We start from the raw sequence: 18,126 nt of genomic DNA on the forward strand, positions 1-18,126 counted from the left end.
GAAATCTCGCGATATTTAAAGGCGACGACTCGCCATTTTAATGCGTTTGAGTGTCGTCGTGTGGGTTTGCTGGTGCTGTGTCCGCACTAGGTCCAACCCGAAATACAGTTTTCTTTTTGTCAACATAATATTTTCGTCTTTTTGCTCAACCGATCGTTGTCCCACGATATCGGCATATCATTTAAGGTAAATCGCTTAGTTTATTTCAAGACTATTTGTCGTATGTGTTCCGTTTGTGAACTGCTGTGTCACGGAGTAAAAGCGTGCGATTGCGGCCTACTGTGCAGTAAAGTAGTTTGTTTGGAATAAAATTAACGATCGATTTAGTAGGATACGAATAATATTAATTTACAAGTGTCGTTAACTAACTTGCACACTTTGTTTAAATACATATATAATCAATATTCAAATGTTAGCTTGACGTGCTAACGAAAAACGATGTTTGGACAACGTTACGTAATCTTTAATAATAGTGAGGTATTGTCTTACGGTCTAATGTAAATTCTACAATATCTTAAATGTGTATGTTTAAATTGACCTTACTTAAATACTGAGAAAGTTCAAAAGCATAGTGAGTTAGTTAACAGCACGTGACGTCATGAAACGGTCGAAATTGATTTATTGTAAAGAGTGTATTTACAGAATAAATTAACTCGTTTATTTTTCTTTCAGTTTCTCTGATTTAATACGGATTTAACTGGAAACACAGCCATGATCACCAGAAAAAGAGGAAGAAGCAGTCTCTCCTCTGACGTCACATGTACAAGTTCCTTTCAAGAGAGTGATGATGTCTTCAAAACCGGTAATACGAGTGAAGTAAACACGTCTCCAGAAAGTGACAGCAATGATTGGGGCCTGGATGACTTGCTTGGCTCTAATTTCAACTGGAACCTGGACGACAACGTGCTTGATTCCTTCAGCAACTTCGACAGAGAACATTCGTCCCAGACATCGGGCAGCGACGTGACCAATCAATACATGGAAGCTGATGCTCCTGCATCCCACAAAAGAGGCGCAGTCCAGCGGGCTAAACTGCAAGATGTCTCTGGTCAGATCATCAACAAGAATGCCATTGCAGCGAGGATCAACCGTTTAAAGAAGAAAGAGTATGTCAGTAGCTTGGAGCAGAGAGTTGGCTCCTTGACGTCGGAAAACCGCATTCTCAAGCAGGAAAATGGGAACCTCAACAAAAGGGTGGAAGAACTGGAGAATGAAACTAGGTACTTGAGAGCCGTGCTGGCCAATGAGAGCATGCTGGCTCAGCTGTTATCTAGATTGAGCGGTGTGAACGGCATGAAATTCTCTTCCTCGCTTTTCCAGGAATCCAACGAGAACGACCACGATTACGCAATCCCCAGGAAGAAGGCAAAGGTTGAGGACAAAGATACTGCAGGTGGCATCTGCCTGCATGTGGACAAAGACCACGTCTCGGTGGAATTCTGCACCAAGTGTGCGGAAATGTCAAGCTTGTCGCTTAAAATGTAGGGTCAAGTATTTTACCTTTTCAGCGTTTCCTGAGACTGAACTTTGCACGAGATGTAAATGATCATTGAAGGGACATGACGACACTAGTTGTCAAATGTAGAGTTAACTGTTTGAGTGTGTGCAGGGCTTGAATAGCATGTCTTTTAAACCTGCTTTCAATACAAGTTACTGCTAAACTTGTTGACAGTTTTCTTCTAGGTGCTTGGTGCGCCATGCTGGATGAATGCGTCACAGAACATCCATGACTGCCAGAATCCATGGTAAGGATCAAGATATAGAAGACTGCACAGAAATGGTTAACTCCTAAGATACAGATGAAGACAATGTTGTGTTGCCAGTTCAAGCAAGGCACACAGAGTGAACTGTATATAAATCTAAGGGTTTTGTTTTTGTTCTGGTTTTTGTTTCTTTGGTTCAAAGCAAAGATAATAAGAAAAGAAAAATGCATTGTGTGAGTTACATATTTTGGATGTTAAATAGGATTACACAATGAAGTGTAGTTTTTCATTTCAGTTGAAGCTTAGAACCTATTAGAAAAGTTATGTGAAAAACCTGTCTAAAATATGTACATGGGTGATGTTTCACAAAGAGTTTATCTTTACTAAAATTATCAGTTATAACATATGTTTTAAAATGTTTGGAACGTTGATGTTGACTTCAACAGATAAACGCAAAAAATATACCCTTTGTGAAATATCGCTGTTTTTCTAAAGAATGTTTTTCATGTCGAATCCTTATTTTTCTTTATGCTAAAGTGGATTTTGCTGTGGGGAAAGCAGAAGAGTCGGGACCACCAGCTTGCATCATGGCCTGGTAAATTTAATAAGGTAGTACGTGAAACTATGTAAGTTACAGCTTTTACTGATCATTTCTATCACACCTTGAGATGCCAGATATTGTCATGTTTAATTAGCATCTAAAGTGTTACGTATAGTAATACAAAGAAGTGAAATAGTGAATTAACATCTGTTGCATTAATGCAAGGCATCCTGGTATGGAAAAGCTATTGGGATTTTTTTTTTTTATGTAGACCAGATGGGAAGAGAAACTGTATGTTCTACAACATCATGTTCAACGGTTTATATTGTCTGAGGAATGATAGTACACATGTGAGATGTATTGAAAATCTAAACACTGCAGGCACATGGCTACAGCTGTTTTAGAATCATATGTAATAAATTTTGATTGAACACTCATTTGACTAATGTAAATTGTTTTTGTCTGATTAAGATATTAACTATACTCTCCTTCTCTGTTTATACAGCATTTTCTTCGCTCTCTACAAAAAGCCTTTTTCTTCTCTTCAGAAGTGGATAAAGAGTGGTGGTGATTTTATTTCATTAAATTCACAGTTCTGTTGCTGAAGACCATAGTTTGTCGTTGATAATAGTAAAAGCTGCACCTCTCTTAAGTTGCGGATCAACCCAAGTAGTTCTGAAATGTCTAACTTTGGTGTTTCTGAGGTCTTCATAAAAAAGTCCTTAGACTATCAATGCAGTTAGTGGTTAGATGATTGTTTCAACATTTTTTTTCTCAAGTTGGAGATGATGATTACTTGCAGTTGTCTAGACATAGCTTTAATAACTGCCAGATAATTTACTTTTACTTTCTACTTAGTTATGAACCCTGTTAAAGGGAATTTAGACCACATTTAAGATTGCTTCAGAGTAATCATCAAAACATGCAGAAAAATACAAAAAATAATACTAAATTGCTATCATGTAGATTATGTCATGAAAGTTTTAATATTATTGTAAACATTTTCTCATAATCTTCAAAGAGGGTTCTTTCTGAATAATTAAAAATGGTAAAGACAAATCATGATGCCTTTTAAATAACCACAATGCCATTGATGCTTTTGCATTTCAGAACTGTTTGGTTGATTGTTAGGGATTGTAGTGCACATTCGTAGGTCTTTGTGTGGCGATATTGTAAGTTAAAATTGTTAAAGCTTTTTGGTATCACACTTTACTATAAGGTGCTACTAGTTAACATTAGCAAATGCATTTGCTTAGATAAATTAAACAATGAACTGCTTTTTGCTAAATGCATTATCTTCACATTCAGTTGCAAACAGAACCTGGTTAAGTTGTAAACTGACAGTTTTAACACCACTTTTTATCCACTTTATGTTCCTACTTTATTATTTAAGGGGAAATCTCTTCATGCCTTTAATTGTAGAATAACATAGTATGTGGGGAATTTACAGCACTTAACATTTATGGTACAATTTTATATGCAACAGCTTCAAATTTCTATCATTTAAAAAAAGAAAAAGATCTTTATTCTAAGCAACTTTTCGACAATTAGAACAGTGCACATATGCAAAGTTTATTGTTGATGAATTATCAGAACAATTGAAATAAACACATCTGAAAAACAGACATAAGGCTTTGAATTACGATGTTTAATTTGAACAAAATATTTACAATGTCTTAAGGAGCGTTAACCCAAAATATTTATTTTCCATTTTACCCTCATGTCATTCAAAAATTACTGCCTTCTGTGGAACACTGAGAAATGTCTTGGTTTTTGTGTCTTCAGTGGAAGTTATGTTTGATTGCCAACATTCTTTAAAATATTCTTGAGTTCCACAGAAGAGAAACTTGTACAATTTTGGAAATGACTTGGGTGTGAGTAAATAATGAACTTTTATTTCCAGTATTAAGTCAATCATGAATCTCTTCACTTTCAGAATCTGGTATTTTTAACATTTTCAGGTAGATATCGTAGTGCTTTGAGCTCAAGTAGGTTCCAAATAAAGCCTGCAGGAGTAGAACAGCATACATTTTGCGTACAATAGGTCGGCTCAGATTCACCCAGAAACGTAAAGCATTTCCTTTTTCTGGCATTGGTGCGCTGCTATACCTGAAAACAATTCATTTCAATGCAGATGGAGAATAAGTCTTAACATTTTTAAGGAAGCAGCATATAAGTACAAGTGTTAATAAGTGATTGATGACCTACCTTGATGCAAGTCCAGCGTTGACAGGTAAGGCTAATAAAATAGGATATATGCCCCCACCAACCACACCCACCAGTGCCCCTCTTATCAGGATGCAAGTTGGGCAGTTCAGATCACCTACAGAACAAATAGAGCCCTTTAATGTCTTTAAAAAAAAAAAAAGTGGGAGAAAAATCAATGTTGTCCTTAATATAAAAGCCATACCTGACATTATAGGGTTTGTTACGGTCGCAGTGTAAAGTGCTGCTGTTGTCAAAAAGGGAAGAACAGCCATAGGAAGACTGGAAGTAAATCTTCCTTGACTGACATTGAGTGCACGTCGGTAGAAGCTATTGGCAACCAATCCAGCAAAACCAGCGTTTCCAGCCAAATATACGGGACCGTATGAAAACAGCTTTCTGTTGGGAACGAACACAAGCAACCATAAGTTAACTGCAATGGTGTAAAAGAAACGAAGTTGATTTTAACTAACCTCAACTAATTTACCTGTCCATATCAGATAGACGTTCAAACTTTTTAGTCATAATTTCTATAATCATTGCCCTGGATAATTTCTGCCCCTGGGCTGTGTCGTTTGCAGACGTCGCCACGTCCGACATGATCTAAAAAGAAAGATAAATTACTTAAAATGATTTTAGTTGAAGTAAAACTTGAGATTACAAAACACCCACTGTCTGCAATACGAGCACGCGAGAAGAATTAAAGTACGCCTAAATATTTCATATTTCACAAATATAGCATATATATAATTTAATGTGATTACGTCAAAGTAATGTAACATAAAGATTGCTTGTTTGTTGTTACATATATGGCTACCTTTTGCTGAACGATAGTCATATCGCTGTCCTTTTTAAAATTTGTTCTTCCCAAACATTCAACACAATGTATACATTTTCGTACTATATCGCATACATACCAACGAGCCTGTAAATAACGCTTTATTACTTTTATCCTCTGTTCACCGCTCACGGTCCTCAACGCCAGCAGGGCGCAGCCATGTCTAACCACATGTTCTAGTCAACTCTGACCCCGCGTTTCAGGAAGAACACGGCAATTCCTATTGGTCCGTGCGTGCGCCAACTGCCGGAACCGACGAACGCCATTGGTGGGCGCGCCCTGTCAATCCCCGTGGGTCAACCCTCTCGTTGCTAAGGCGAAACTGGTGATGATGCTGCTGGTGATACTGCACCCACCGTAGAGAGTCTGCAAACCAGCTTTGGCTATAGATGCCGCGAACAGCCACAGAAAAAAAGGACAGTGTGACGGAAAGGAGGTGAAGTTGTTCTTAACTTCATATTTGCACGCTTGAAGAGGTCGTTTGGGATATGTTTGTTCCGATTGGCTTAATTACAGAGGCAATTGTGGAGCCATGCGTTATCGCAAAGCTGGATAAAACTTGCAGGTGTCTTCCGACAGGCGTCGCAGGCTGCTGTTTCGTCGTGGGGGAAATACATCCTGGATAACTGCCTGGTTCATATAGTTAAATCCATCTCTTAAATATCATTTTGTCTGCGGTTGGGATGTTGTAGCTGAATTATTAAGTAATTGTGCCGATTAAATAGCAACTTGATCGTCAAAGTGGACGGCTGGGGCTTTGGAAAAAGTCCACACATTTTAAATAGACGTTTTCTCTCAAGGATCACTGTAAAGGTTTCACGTTTTTTTAATAATTATCACATCACGTACTGTTTCAAATCACCGTTTTACCTACAACACAAGTTGCGGTGCACCTCGAAGAACTGTTTACAAACATCCATTAAACTCACACAAGTTATTAGAGATCTCATGTTTATTTATTAACTATACAGTTACGAGAGCGCAATGTTTACGCGTTAAACATGCTTGATCAGCACATACCGTCTGAATTTGATCCAACTCAAGCCTATGCACCAGACATTCTCTCCAATTTGATGTAGTTTGTATGGCCCTTTGGGGCAAAACTAGTGATTAGAATTAGAGAAAATAATTTAGGCTTTACCATTCCTACAATATCACTACGCCTTTATTGTCACGATCGCTCTTTTTTTCCTAGTTAAACCTGTCAGGGTTATGTTATGGATGTTGTGATGGTATGTTTCGTAGATTTGTAGTTTATAAGAGACACCCAAGGCCTTTAAAGAGTCGAAGGACGTGGGAATATTCCATCAGAAGAATAATCCGTACATATCTCAGAGAGCTCAATACTGACAATAAAACCAAGTCTGAACATATTCGACTACAGGAAACCGCGTTGACATTTGGACTGCACCAAGGTGTACTGAATCTGATATCTGTTACTATCGGATTATGGATTTATTTCTCATACGGCGGATCATCATCGAGTGTCACGCTGCTGTGTTTTCTTCTGCATGATGTGTCAACGCGTGTCTCTATTTAACTTGAACATTTCAAGCTGCGGATCTGGTCCCTTTACATCAACACAAACGAACTGAGCCGTAACCTTTTGATTTAGCTGCAGACAGTTTCTAAAGGATACTTGCAGCAAATGAGGGCGAAACTTTTGTTGTTTTCACGCGTGACAATCTCACAACGGAGATAAAGGAGTAATTATGCCCTTGAGGAAAAGAGGTGAGAAAAATATGTAAATATATAACTTATATGGTCTTGTTAACACACAGGCACAATTTATAGAAACTTACATTTAGCTAAGATTTTATGTAGGCCACGTGCCTTCATATTGATCTTGACCATAAATGTATATTTTTGTTATGACCAATTCTTATTTCTCAGAATTTTGATTTGTCATGTGCATATGTTTTTTTGACAAAATATGTCATTGCACTGTATGTGGCAAAAGTTCTTTAAATTATGCATTATATAGAGAGATTCAAATGATATATCACGTATTGCAATAGTTACAACTTAAAGGAGCGTTTATTTGACTACACACACTGTTTTATGTACATAAATGCAAAATGTCACATTGACTTCATATTATAATGTCCTGCTGTTGTTGAAGAGGGCAAATAAAGTCATGTCACTGAAGTATTGACTTTTATTACCTTACTTAATTTGGAATTTTATATGGTCTGAGCCTTAAATATATAGAAAAATGTGTGTATACAAACTGTGTGTATATGCAATAATAGCCTAGTGCAGGTACACACTGCGATACGTTTGTACAGTCTGTAAAAATAGACTCCTCTATGGCCAACCCGCCCATGACCTTAAATGATCTCAAATTCTGGTCTGCATTTATATTTGGGGCTGGTATGCAGCTGTGTTTTTAGATGCTCTTAATATAACAGGCATGTCTTGATGTCCATAGGCTTTAATTCTGTACTGTAGCTGTAACGCTTTCATTAGCACAGTTACAGTATTAAGTTTGGAGCTTTTTTTTACAAACCTAGAACATAAATCCATGATTTTCATAGTTTTACACGTGACCTGATTTTGGTTTAATAAAGGTCACTTTTCTTTTGATCAATTGATGCCAGAGAGTTCGGTTCTACAGACTTTTGAAGTGATGTATAGAGTCGCAGAAAAAATTAAGAGAACATTTCAAATTGATTTTTAGCACAGTTCAATATTTATGTGTTATAATAATATATAATTTTTCTTTGATTCTGTGAACTAACAACATTTCTCCCAAATTTAAAATTAAAATATTGTTTCTATTTGCAGAAAATGAAAACTAGAGAAACATGTCAAAATAACAGAAAAGATGCTCTGTATTTTTTCAGACCCTAAAGCGATTATTCAGAGGTAAAACAAAATTTCCCCATGTTTTACTCAACCTCAAGGCATCCTGACTGAATATGACTTTCTTCTTGAAGAATAAAGCAGTCGGAGTTATAATACCACGTATCGTTTTCTTCCAAGTGGTAGAATGGGGTGAATAGGGGGCAATTTTTTGATGCCCCAAAAAGTGCATCTAAGATCAAAGAACTGCTTGACACGGCTCTGTGGTCTTAACAAAGGTCTTCTGAAGCGAATCAATGCGTTTGTTTATAAGAAAGATCCATATTGACAGCGCTATTACAGTAATGTCAAGCTATTTGTAGGGCTACAAGTATTTAAGATATATAACTATTTATGTGATAACCTCGTTTTTATCACAGTTTTTATGCGTCTTGTCATGCTGTCAGTCTTTCACATTTCTGTTGGATGACTTTGTCACTCTTAAGGTTTGATTTTGTTGAAATTCAACAGACACTGGACTGGAATGACCACAATACATTTAGAAATGCTAATTAAATGAACATTTAAAAATGCTCTCTTAATTTTTTTCTGCTGCTAGAAATATATATGTTTCATAAAGGGTTAAACTGTTTCCTGCAGTTTAAATCTTTCTTCTTAGAGGAATCTATTGGTGACAGGAATCGATCCCTGGTATGTCCCTGGTGACTTTATTTTCTGTATGACTATGTGAGTGAGTTTGCAGTCATACCAGTGATCTGTAGTAAAGCATTTCAATGTATACTATTTACTGCTATTTATATCTAACAAGTTTGTAGATTTCAAGCATTTATTTTGGTGTTAACTTTATATAGAGTTGTGCAGTAGTTACATTTTTCGTTGTGTTTAGGAAGAGCAATATAAAGTTCAAAGCTTTTTGTCACTTTTAATAAAAGCTACCTAAATGTATCTGTTTCTCAAGGGATCTCCCATTGAATGGCATTCATTTATCTACAACAATGTGGTTTGCCCCATCCTGATTATAAATCATTTTCTATTTATTTTATATAGCTCCACGGTGTTACATGTTTTATAAATATATTAAGGCCAGCAGGATAACTTTACTTTTCTTTCTGTCATGTCCTGCAGACACAGCCAGGGCATTTAGCCTCCTAGAGGACTATTGCTCCAAACTGAAGAAACCAGAGGAACAACAGCTGAAAACTGCCATCTTAAGAGTTATGAGCATCTTTAAAAGCAGTCTTTTCCAGGCTCTTATAGGTAAGAGTATGACTGTACTGAGTTTTCTGTTTGAACCGTACAGACCATTTTTCTGATGGAATATGCCCCTCATTTTCCTTCTATTGGAAAATAGGTCAAAGAAAACACAGGAGATGCAAAGTGAAGCTCTTGATTTGTTGAGCTGCATACAAATGTTCCTGAAATTGATTTTTAGGACATTTACTCCAATCTTAAGACACTGTTTTAAGTTTCGGGGCTAATGTTTTATTTTTGTATTTGTTTCATTAAGAATGCATGTGTTTTCTCTGCTGATGTAACATTTGCTCATAGTTCATTCTTAAGCAGTGGGCACATTCTGCCGCTTTAGGGCTTTTTTCTGAAATAAAGTTATTTTTAACCTTGCTGATGTGGCAGGAGATGCTTTCCTGTGCTTCTGGTTTTCCAAATGTGTTCCTTATGAGCTCATCTCTGTAATCTTTTGTCTTTTATATAAAGGGGATTGATTAAATGAATATCTAACAGTCTCTCTTGATTGGTTTTACTGCTGAGGTCAAATGCACCCCACGTGCTTTTAGCTATACGTGAGCGCTAGAGAAGGATTTTCAATTTAGTGTTTTCATCTGAGCAAAATCCTTGCTTGAAAGTCCAGAATGTGAAGTTTGGTGCTTTAGAGCATTTCAAAGTACATGTACAGAATGGGATGTAGGCTTATTGCATTGATTCCAGAATATAATCATCTTCATTTACTTAATGAGATGGGCCACTTTTGTCAAAGTCAATATTTATTGTAGGTTCTTATCCTGGTCTAAAGCAAAGCTTCATTAAATCAGTGAGGAGGGAAGCTCAGATATAAGAAGCGCTGTTGGAGATCATGGTAGCTGTAGCTGGGTGCTTTTGCTCCCATTAGTGAAATGTATGACCCCAAACTTTGTCCTTAAAAAAGATTCTTCCAGCATTTTAAGTCATCATTTGATTTACTGTATGTGGATTTTCAATAGTTTTTCTGAAATTATACTGGTATGTCATTCAAAACAAACCAGGCGTTGGTTGCATTAACTGCTAGTCTTAGATGTTAAGCGTAAGTTATAGTAGTGCGTAGGAAAAACGCCGTAGCCTCTACGCTGTAGGTCATGTGTCGGTTTTCATTTACACTTCTGCGTCAATGTCCACTAGGCGTCCTGTGCTCACGTACGTGTTACTTGTGTAACCAAGCAAGAGCCGAAGAAGAATGAACTCGTTTGAGAAGCATTAGCAGTGATAGCGGCAAGTAAACGGTCACTTTTGTTGCAGCTTGAGATGTTAAATACAGAAGCACAAATAATTTACTTAGATAATTAATTCGGAAATGCGTTTGAGTAAACATGATGAGTCTTTTGACCTGAGGGAGGGATTCAAACAGACCAATCACAGCGCTTGCTATCCGCGTAGGGTCCGCATTGAGTTGATGCGTTGTTACATTTTTGGAGAGGTGCGCGTCAGTCTCCGCCGTGGGGTACGCCTAGGGTACACGTCTCGGTTCTATGCACGAGTATAAACTGAACTTAAATCATACATGTTTTTTCTTCAAGACTGGTCATAACTTCTTTAAATCAGTTGCATAAAAAATTAGATTGGGCAAATTTTTTACTAATTCTTTACTAATTCCTAGTCTGTGAGAATAGCAAAACAGCGTAAAACAGCGTAAAACAACGTGTTATGCCAGCAAATTTCCAGTCTTTTCCCTGTAATTTAACGTTTTTTACTGTATTTTTACTTCGGTTAAATTACAGGTTTTTCTAACAGTGTATTTTCCAGTTTATTTAAATGCGATATTCTAAAAGTTTTTTAGAGATTTGGCCTTGGACGTTGTCTTATTTATAAGAGTAGATTAAACTATGTCCTCATATTATGTAATCTCTATAATATTCCTCTCTAACCTTTGGCGTCACTCACTGATCATCATATGTTCACAGAGGATTGCTTTCTAATAACTAGAAAAGGTGGAATGATCTTGACAGCTCCTCATGTACCTTGGTGTCCTATCTGTAATACATCATAATCGAATTACCAAATGCATCCGAAACCGTACAATTAGCTTTAACAATTGCAAACAATTGCACAGCTTTTATTGATTTTCAATAAAATGCCATTAAAGCTTTAGGTCACTAATGCTTCCTGAAATAGCAGTAATCTTCTTAGATGGTATTAGTGTACAAGTTATCTGGACAGTGTACCATCATGGCGGAGGAGTGGAGTCTATTAACTGCTTAACCTATTTTCCCATTGACCAAGAAACACACGTGGAGCACTATGCAGAATTTCACTCATCCTCTTTGCTATTGGTCACAACAACTGATAAAGTAGATTGAACTGCAATGGCAAGCCTGTGTTGTGGTTTATTAGCTTTAGGACATCTTGGTTCATGTGCGCTTTTTCATAAATTTTAGCGTTTCTTTAAAAGAGAATCAAAGATCCAAAACTACTATGCAAGGTATTGACTGTGAAAGTACAGTAATGTCAAATTCTGTACTTTGATATTCTGTGGGCTTGTGTAGCTTCTCCAGAGCAGTTCTGTCTGTATTAAGGGTCTGTTCTTTTTTTTTATGAGATTTCCTGGCTAATATTCTCTATCACAGCTGCTCATCGGAATCCTTTGGATTGTGAGTTCCTAATCGAGAAACCAACCACAGTCTGCCAATTTGCTCCATAGAGGTTTTTAATGGGCCCTATTTGTCACTGTCAAGCGAACAAGGTTGGACGCTGCCCTCTTAATAGAAGAGCCATGACGGCGCACTCTTGTTTTGCAGAGAGACCGTCCCACGAGGAGCTTTTTTTGCTCCTGCTGCTAAACTGTAATCAGATCAGTTACGTTTGCTGGAGGGAAGTCCCTCGGACCACGGTCTGAGAAATCTGGATTTGAGCTCCAGTGCTAAAATAATGCCAGTCAGCTTTTACCAGAGTTCTAGGGTTTCTGGAGTTCTAGCACACTCATCAAAAGTTGATTTGACTGGACGTCTCATTTTGCAGTCGAGGCGGCACGGATCCGATCAATTATTGTGTTCATGTCTGAGTGTATATCCAGCTTTCAATCGTTTGAAAGTCCACAATGGAGTACACACAACCAGTTTACTTGCATACTTTAAGTGCCACATGTTTCTGAGCGCAACTTAACAAGAACAAAATTTAGGACAGGACTTTAGAAAAATTTGGGGCTATAGCAGAAAAAGGCAAGATTGAAAGGGAGGCATAGAAGATACAAGTGATTGGCAACTTTAGCCAAAAAGACCAATTTATTACATTTGATGAAAGATTATAAAAGCAGAAATATTATTTTAAGATCATGTGATAAATAATAAGCATTGATGAATCATGCATATAATATCCTATAAATACCTTATATAATACTGTTTATTAAATACAGAAACACATGAAAAAAAATACAATTAATTTTTATATAATGTAAACTTTTAATGTCAAAGGGGGTTGTAAAACTGCATGTAAAAATTAAAAAACCCGTATTTTTATATATTTTCATTGATGTTCATTTTAGTTTTTTTATCATTTATGTTTTTATGTTATATTACTATAGACGATTTCATCAGACACACGCGTCTGGCCAGAAGTAAATTTTTGGTCTGCGTTTGTATTAATATTAATTTATATTAATATTTTATAGTATATCAATTGTATCAATTTAAACTTCTTTACAGTTATTGATTCTTTGAAGTCTGTTTGGGCCACAGGACATTTGTTTGTTGCTACTGCTCAAACCGTCTATACAAGCTCAATATATTGTTATGTCAGTTTTAGTTTTAGTAGTGTATTATAACCTTGATTCAAAATCTTTGAGTAGATTAATGTGTGAGAGGATTTTAACGGAATAATGAGATTATTAGACTGAGATTCGTCCATGATTCCTGTCCCAGTATAATCCTACTGTAGTTTTTTTTCTAGTTTGTTTTCTGTTGTTTATCCTGCTGCCCTGTGACAGCAGCAAAACAGACTCGCCTGCCTCTCTCTCTCTCTCTCTCTCTCTCTCTCTCTCTCTCTCTCTCTCTCCTGTCATTCATCTGGTCCCGTTTTGTCCCCTGGCCAAGTGGATGTTAGTTACATGGATGTGACACGTGTGTGTATACTGGATGAGAACTTTCAAGTGAACGTGGGGCCGTTCCTCAATGAGTCACCAGAGATAGATGCTTGATTTAAGGTCAGAGTGCTTTGTGACCAACTTTTCAGGAAAAACACTGGATTTGTTGTCAATGAAATGTTTGAGGTGAGTGTAGTGATCGAAGGTTTTGTCCGTCTACAAGTTGTAAAATAGTTATTTACCAGAATCTCAGATCAGTCATGCTGTTGGTGTAAATGTACTGTATATAATCCATCCATCCATCCATTTTCTACCGCTTTATCCGAACTACCTCGGGTCACGGGGAGCCTGCGCCTATCTCAGGAGTCATCGGGCATCAAGGCAGGATACACCCTGGATGAAGTGCCAACCCATCGCAGGGCATACTGTATATAATATTCTTTACAAATTAATAGAAGTGGTTAAGAGAATCACATTTTAGTGTTACTGTTTACCTTTTTTAGCCTTTACAGCTGTCTGAAGCAAATTTAAATGTCCACACAAATTCAACAGTTAAAGTGCCACTATATTAAAAAATCCTCAAGTAAACCATTTAAAGGGGTGGTCACACTGGATTTGACATGTGTGACAATGTGGGAAATCTTATGCAGGAGACTAATGCAAGTGTGTTCTGCAACCGATTATAAAATCTGGTTGCAGCACACACCAAAGGAGAATCTTAACAGATTCTCTTTTTTTATAAATATTTATAAATCATGGATCTCTCCAGATAGCAACGGAAAATAATGTGTAATATATAAAATGTTAGCATGTGACTTTGGGACATTTAGTGGTAGTATGACGTAATGTCCAGTGGTGGTCATGTTTTGTTTCTGTTAATAGTTAAATAAAGTAGCAGCAGCTCGTGTTGTAAAATACAAATTGGAGGTTGTAGAGGTATTCGTTCTGTTGCCACATTTCAAAAAGCTGTCTAAAGCTGTACATCTCCGCTATCAAACGCACTGCAGCAGCTGTTGCGGTTTACATTTTTAAAGGTCTGTCAGTCATTCCGTAGTCTTGCAGTCTTGTCTCTCATCGGTTGTTGTAAAAGTACCAACATGATCATCAGCCCGGTTTAAAATCCTAAATATCAAACATGTGTGATATGATCAGGGTGGCCACGATTTTTCTCGGAGCAGATCGGGAGGTGTAAGATTTGATCTGTGAATGCCTCTCATTACGCGACAATCTGGACCGAATATCGGACCCGATCGAGGCCATGGGTATGATTTTTTCAAAGATGCTTGGGAGGGGAAAACCGGGGTCAAATGTCTAGATCAGTGGTTCTCAACTCTGGCCCACGAGATCCATTTTCCTGCCGAGTTTAGCCCCAACTCTGATAAAACACCTGAAGAGGCTAATCAGTGACTCCAGGAAAAGACTCGCTCAACTTAATGCGGGGCTACGCAGATTGTTTTGCATATCGCATTAAAGTACCACAAGATCGATTCAATAAACGCACGGAGCAATCTGCACTTGAATCGCTGTTGCTGTACTTAAATGTCCTAAACTCATAGATTTGATCAAGTTGGACGCATCTATTCCAAAAGACGCTGATTAGCTTGTTCAGGTGTTTTATATCAGAGTTGGGGCTAAACTCAGCAGGAAAATGGATCTCGCGGGCCAGAGTTGAGAACCACTGGTCTAGAGTCTAGAGTTCACCTTTTAATAACAACAAAGATTTTTTTATGATATTGTTGTGTTAGACGTATACAACTAGAACCTTCATGTTATTAATGATATTAAAGCAACACTTTGTAGTTTTTCGAACCTTATGTCTAAAAAATTATTACAGCGGTAGAACAACTCTTAATTGGACGAATTCTACTGCCACTGCTACCTGAGCATCCTCATAACTACAACCACACGCTGTACGTTCTGTGTTCATCTGCCTTGAAGATTGCGAAACGGTTACCAAACAACGTTTCTGCATTGGCCGGTTCCATGTTTGAATACCATACTTGGCCATACCTCTCAGACCGATTGCTAAAAATAATTAGATGTCCATAAGGACAATGTAGCTTCTAGGAAGATATTAAAGGGGTCATATGACACGGCTAAAACAAATATTATCGTTTGTTTTAGATGTAATTGAATGTGTATACATGATTCAAGGTTCAAAAACACTGTATTTTCCACACATCGTGCATGTTTGTATCTCCTCTTTTCCCCGTCTCTCTGAAATGCGCTGAAGTTTTACAAAGCTCAACGCTCTGAAATGCGAGGTGTGCTATGATTGGCCAGTTTACAAGTGCGTAGTGATTGGTCGAATACTGCAAGCTTGTGACGGAAATGTAACGGCCAACTTACTTGCGTATACATTTCAGCGGTCTTAGTCAACTCATACCGATTTAAGGGGGTTTGGTTACACAAGGCGTTTCAGGCAGGTCTGGGTGAGCATCGCTTCAAGATAGAATGCATTCTTTTTCTGTCACTTTAATTTTTGCAATTTTATGTGTCTAAAACATGCATGGGCTATTTATAACACAACAAAGACACAGAAAACACATATTTGCACTATATGACCCCTTTAAATGCTGGCCAAAAGATGCAAATATAATGTTAGCAAGTCTTTATCTCACCAAACGAAACTGCTGAGACCATCTCTGTTTCTCTTTTTCGCTTTACTGTTGAATTTTCTGGGGATATTGATTCAAATGAATTTTTTAGGTTGGAAATTGTATATATTTCTTTCACCTACCCGCTTGACATGTTAACAAAACAGGAGTTAACCAAATAAAAACTTTGATAAAATATTACAGCAAATATTAAAATAAACACATGACACTTTGTAGTATTTGTAACAAATAATAATAAATTATTGCTACAGTTCCAACCGGAATAGTTATTAATAAAAGTATAGTTATTAATGTATGTTCTTTTAATTGCTTTAAAATATCAATTACTTACTGGTAGGAGATCTCAGTTAACTCATTTTCAGTTAACTCGTATATAATAAATTGATATGCACAGTGTCGCTATGTTTTATAAATGAGCAAAATAAGTATTTTTTGATTGTTGATGTAACACTTGTTTTCCAGCAGAGGGAGCTCTTTAGTTCTGTGTGGACTGATAATATAAGGTAGGAGAGAGTAAGGAATAAAAAACCTAAACCCAAAGATTCATGTCATTCTTAAGAGTATACCAGTATGTCACATGCCTTGGAGAGGTCTAAAATGACCATCCAGATGTCGGGAATTAGTGTTAGCAAGTTTATGAGTCTGTTAAGTCCATGAGTATTCTTTGTAATGAAATTTGCATGTATAAGAACAGAAGTAACCCTTTCAGAACTTTCAAAGACCCCTCTACCATAGGTTTAATCATCTTGGAACACAGAGCGGCTAACTGTAAGCTTTGGATAAACACCTCCGCTAAATGTAAGTATGTATGCGTCAATGGGAGTTAATATATATATATATATATATAAAAGAACATGCTTTACATAATGAATGTGTACTTGAATATTTTCCTTTGAATTTCTCCTCCACTTTGCAATAACCCTTTTAAATTTGCGTAAGCGTTGGTTTGGGAGGAAATTATGATGGACCGTAAGTGTGAATCTCACTGAGAGAACTTTATGAGTCAGATGTACACATGCCATATTCCTTTAAGATAAGTATAATGTGAGATGTCAAGTCTCTGCCTGTCTCCATGGTAACACACTTTCAGCTAAAAGAGTTCCAGTGTCAGCTCGTACTTGCTCATGCAAAAAAGGAAAAAAACTTATTTCCAAAAGACAAATGAGTAAAAGTAGTGATGTAATCTGGCAATGAGAACTAAATTTAGTGACACCAGGCAGTGAGGCTTTTAATAATAACCAGTTTCTGTCTTTGATGGCTTTCCATTAACTTCTTACAGAGAATGTATCTGGTACAGATGATAGTAATTTAATTAAATGTGGAATATACTGTAATGTTGTAAATACAGATTTTAACAATGCTTTGAATTATCAGTGTAGACTGAATAGACTGAATTTGAGCAAATCAATCATTTAGTTTGACATGTTTACACGTGCCCACGACATAAGATTGAGCTTTTAGCTGGTATGAAATATTATTATTTGTTCCACAGTGGACAAATGTCAGCTAGTCAGATTAGTTTGTCAATCCGTTGGTGGAGTATGGAAATGCAGAATTATCAAAGCCGACAGAGAGTGGCTGCCAAGAGCTAGAAGCAAGCTGTTCTTGTGTCACATCAGTATCTGGGAGCAATTTACTGGCCGTGTGTTTTGGAACAGGAGCATTTGCAGTTTGCTAAATGTGAGAAGCTAATCGTAAATATGTTTTCATCTTCTCACTAAACAAAGAGAGGCGGTGTTGAGGGATCAGATTTTCCGTTTTGGTGATACAGTTTCCTGCCATCATTAAAGGTCCAGTGTATAAAATTTAGCGGCATCTAGCGGTGAGGTTGGGAATTGCAACCAACGGCTCACTCCACCCCTCCCTTTCAAAGCACTACGGCTGACACAGGGCTAAGATGTCATCACATTTCCACTTCTTTGCAAAATTACTCAATGCGGAAAATTTGCTAAATTCAGACAAATCTTACAGGTTTGAAATGTCATGTATGTATTTTTCAATTGACTTTTGAGTGATTTTATGAATCGTAGATGAGCGTCTACGTCAGGGTAAAAGGTGTGGGTTTATGTGTGTTGGTATGCATTGGTGGGTAGCATAAGGAGCTGGAATAATCACTCCTTGGAGAGGAGTGA

The 18,126-nt window shown here is 37.1% G+C and overlaps 3 protein-coding genes across 19 annotated transcripts in view; 2 read left to right on the forward strand and 1 right to left on the reverse strand.

Moving 5' to 3' along the window:
- Positions 1-27: 27 nt before the first annotated feature.
- Positions 28-2,681, forward strand: crebzf (CREB/ATF bZIP transcription factor). Of its 2 annotated transcripts, XR_008905085.1 has the most exons (3): positions 28-186; positions 673-1,745; positions 2,241-2,681. XR_008905085.1 is itself a non-coding variant. In XM_056736190.1 (2 exons), exon 2 carries the CDS (start codon positions 712-714, stop codon positions 1,483-1,485), a length of 774 nt encoding a protein of 257 aa, XP_056592168.1. In that variant the 5' UTR covers positions 28-186; positions 673-711; the 3' UTR covers positions 1,486-2,681. The 2 variants fall into 2 exon arrangements, 1 of the variants encoding a protein (XP_056592168.1); XM_056736190.1 differs by having other exon boundaries at positions 673-2,681.
- Positions 2,682-3,802: 1,121 nt separating this feature from the next.
- On the reverse strand, positions 3,803-5,478 carry tmem126a (transmembrane protein 126A). Its single transcript, XM_056736191.1, has 5 exons — positions 5,367-5,478; positions 4,937-5,052; positions 4,655-4,848; positions 4,453-4,567; positions 3,803-4,353 (listed from the first exon to the last, which is right to left on the reverse strand). Exons 2-5 carry the CDS (start codon positions 5,047-5,049, stop codon positions 4,155-4,157), a joined length of 621 nt encoding a protein of 206 aa, XP_056592169.1. The 5' UTR covers positions 5,050-5,052; positions 5,367-5,478; the 3' UTR covers positions 3,803-4,154.
- Positions 5,479-5,609: 131 nt separating this feature from the next.
- dlg2 (discs, large homolog 2 (Drosophila)) overlaps positions 5,610-18,126 on the forward strand; it is a 192,135-nt gene continuing 179,618 nt past the window's right edge. For all 16 annotated transcript variants that reach the window (XR_008905064.1, XM_056735915.1, XM_056735918.1 and 13 more), the window contains exons 1-2: positions 5,610-7,018; positions 9,218-9,349. Coding sequence is in view for 15 of the 16 variants with exons in the window: in XM_056735915.1 (XP_056591893.1) it covers positions 7,000-7,018; positions 9,218-9,349 (151 nt within the window). In the remaining variant the exon portion in view is untranslated. The remainder of the gene's footprint in view (positions 7,019-9,217; positions 9,350-18,126) is intronic.

Source organism: Triplophysa dalaica, chromosome 22 (assembly GCF_015846415.1).
Source record: "Triplophysa dalaica isolate WHDGS20190420 chromosome 22, ASM1584641v1, whole genome shotgun sequence".
NCBI lineage: Eukaryota > Metazoa > Chordata > Actinopteri > Cypriniformes > Nemacheilidae > Triplophysa > Triplophysa dalaica.